At 48.3% G+C, this 1,422-nt stretch overlaps 1 protein-coding gene across 1 annotated transcript; it reads left to right on the forward strand.

Moving 5' to 3' along the window:
* The first annotated feature begins 201 nt into the window (after nt 1-201).
* Nucleotides 202-1,037, forward strand: LOC119769192 (uncharacterized protein DDB_G0271670-like). The gene is made up of 2 exons (XM_038261106.1): nt 202-208; nt 313-1,037. Exons 1-2 carry the CDS (start codon nt 202-204, stop codon nt 1,035-1,037), a joined length of 732 nt encoding a protein of 243 aa, XP_038117034.1.
* The last annotated feature ends 385 nt before the right edge of the window (nt 1,038-1,422 follow it).

The raw sequence follows: 1,422 nt of genomic DNA on the forward strand, positions 1-1,422 counted from the left end.
GCTTTTGCAACACTCCGTTGAATCTGAATCAGATGAAACTTTCGAGCGCTTTTAAATCTTGAAAATACATTTAAAGCGTATGAAAATTACATCGGATTCGAGATTCAACGGAGTAAAAATTTCGACTTGGGTAAATTTACGTAGATTTCATCGGAAATTTACACTTTTCGATGCGCTGTTTGTTCGGCACGTTTACATCGGATGGCATGTAAATTTAAAATGAATTTGATGTAAATTCGCATCATTAATGACGTGCACTTTTGGTACATCATAAATGATGTAAATTTACCAGATTTTTTTTTTTCTGTGTAGCACCTTCAGCGGTTGGCGCTGCGGCCGATTCTTCGTCGTCCTCCTCGAGCTCTACCACTACCATCAACTCGTCGACCACTTCCGGCACGTCGTCGCTAGAGCGCAGCAACATGATGCTTCCGTCGGGCTCGTCTTCCTACCTGAACAGCTACGACACGATCTCCGACCAGCAGCAGCTGCAGTACAGCAATTCGCTGCCGCACACGTGTCCCAGCAGTCCGCGGAACCGCTGTGCCAGCCCGAGCTGCAGCGAGCTGGATCCGATGCTTCAGAAGAGCAAAAACTATCACCACAAAAGCTACAAACTGTTCAAAAAGCATCATCACCAGCAGCAGCACGTACAGAACCCGGTGTCACCGCAGGCGTCATCCTTTAGCCAGTTTACGCCCACGTTCTGGAGCGCGCAGAGCAATCGGAGCAGCGTCGTCAGCACCGGAACGCTGGCCTCCTCGATCGGGTTTGGAAGTAACCACGGTGACGAGTACGGCAGCGCATCGTCGTCCTACCCGAACTACGGCGGAACGATCGGTGGTAGTGGCGGTAGCGGAGGAGTTGACGGAGGAGGAACAGGCGCAGGAACCAGCAGTAACAGTCCGTATGCACAGCGACGGGGCGCGGCCGCAGCTGTCGTCGTCGACAAGCAGCGCTTCTCTAACGTGTACGAGTACAAGTTCAACAACTTCGATCTCAATTCGATACACGAGGACGCCACCAACGAAACATAACACATATTGCATTTTTAGTTTTGTAATTTTTTATAAGTTTTGGTCGAAAGAGAGAGAGAGGAAGGGCAGCGTGATCGCTTTTGTTGGGTTATAGCGAGAGGGAGGGTGCGCTACGCTGCTTAAAAACGAGAACCACGGACGGTAGGTTGTTGGAGTTGTTACATTGTTTTTATTTCATTTCTTAAAAAGACCTTCTGGTACAAGGAATTTCTATCAAAATGTGCTTTTTATTGTGGATATTTCCATCAAAACGTAACATTCGGTGTGTTGGCAGTTTAGTTCACGTCTGGAAGTCCTCACAGAACGACCCGGTGCCGTCGCTTATTTCGCCTTTCGTGCGTGCAGAAATGCACAAAAAACGTGACTTTGGAAGCGTTTTTGCGTA

The sequence above is a fragment of the Culex quinquefasciatus genome, chromosome 3, assembly GCF_015732765.1.
Source record: "Culex quinquefasciatus strain JHB chromosome 3, VPISU_Cqui_1.0_pri_paternal, whole genome shotgun sequence".
NCBI lineage: Eukaryota > Metazoa > Arthropoda > Insecta > Diptera > Culicidae > Culex > Culex quinquefasciatus.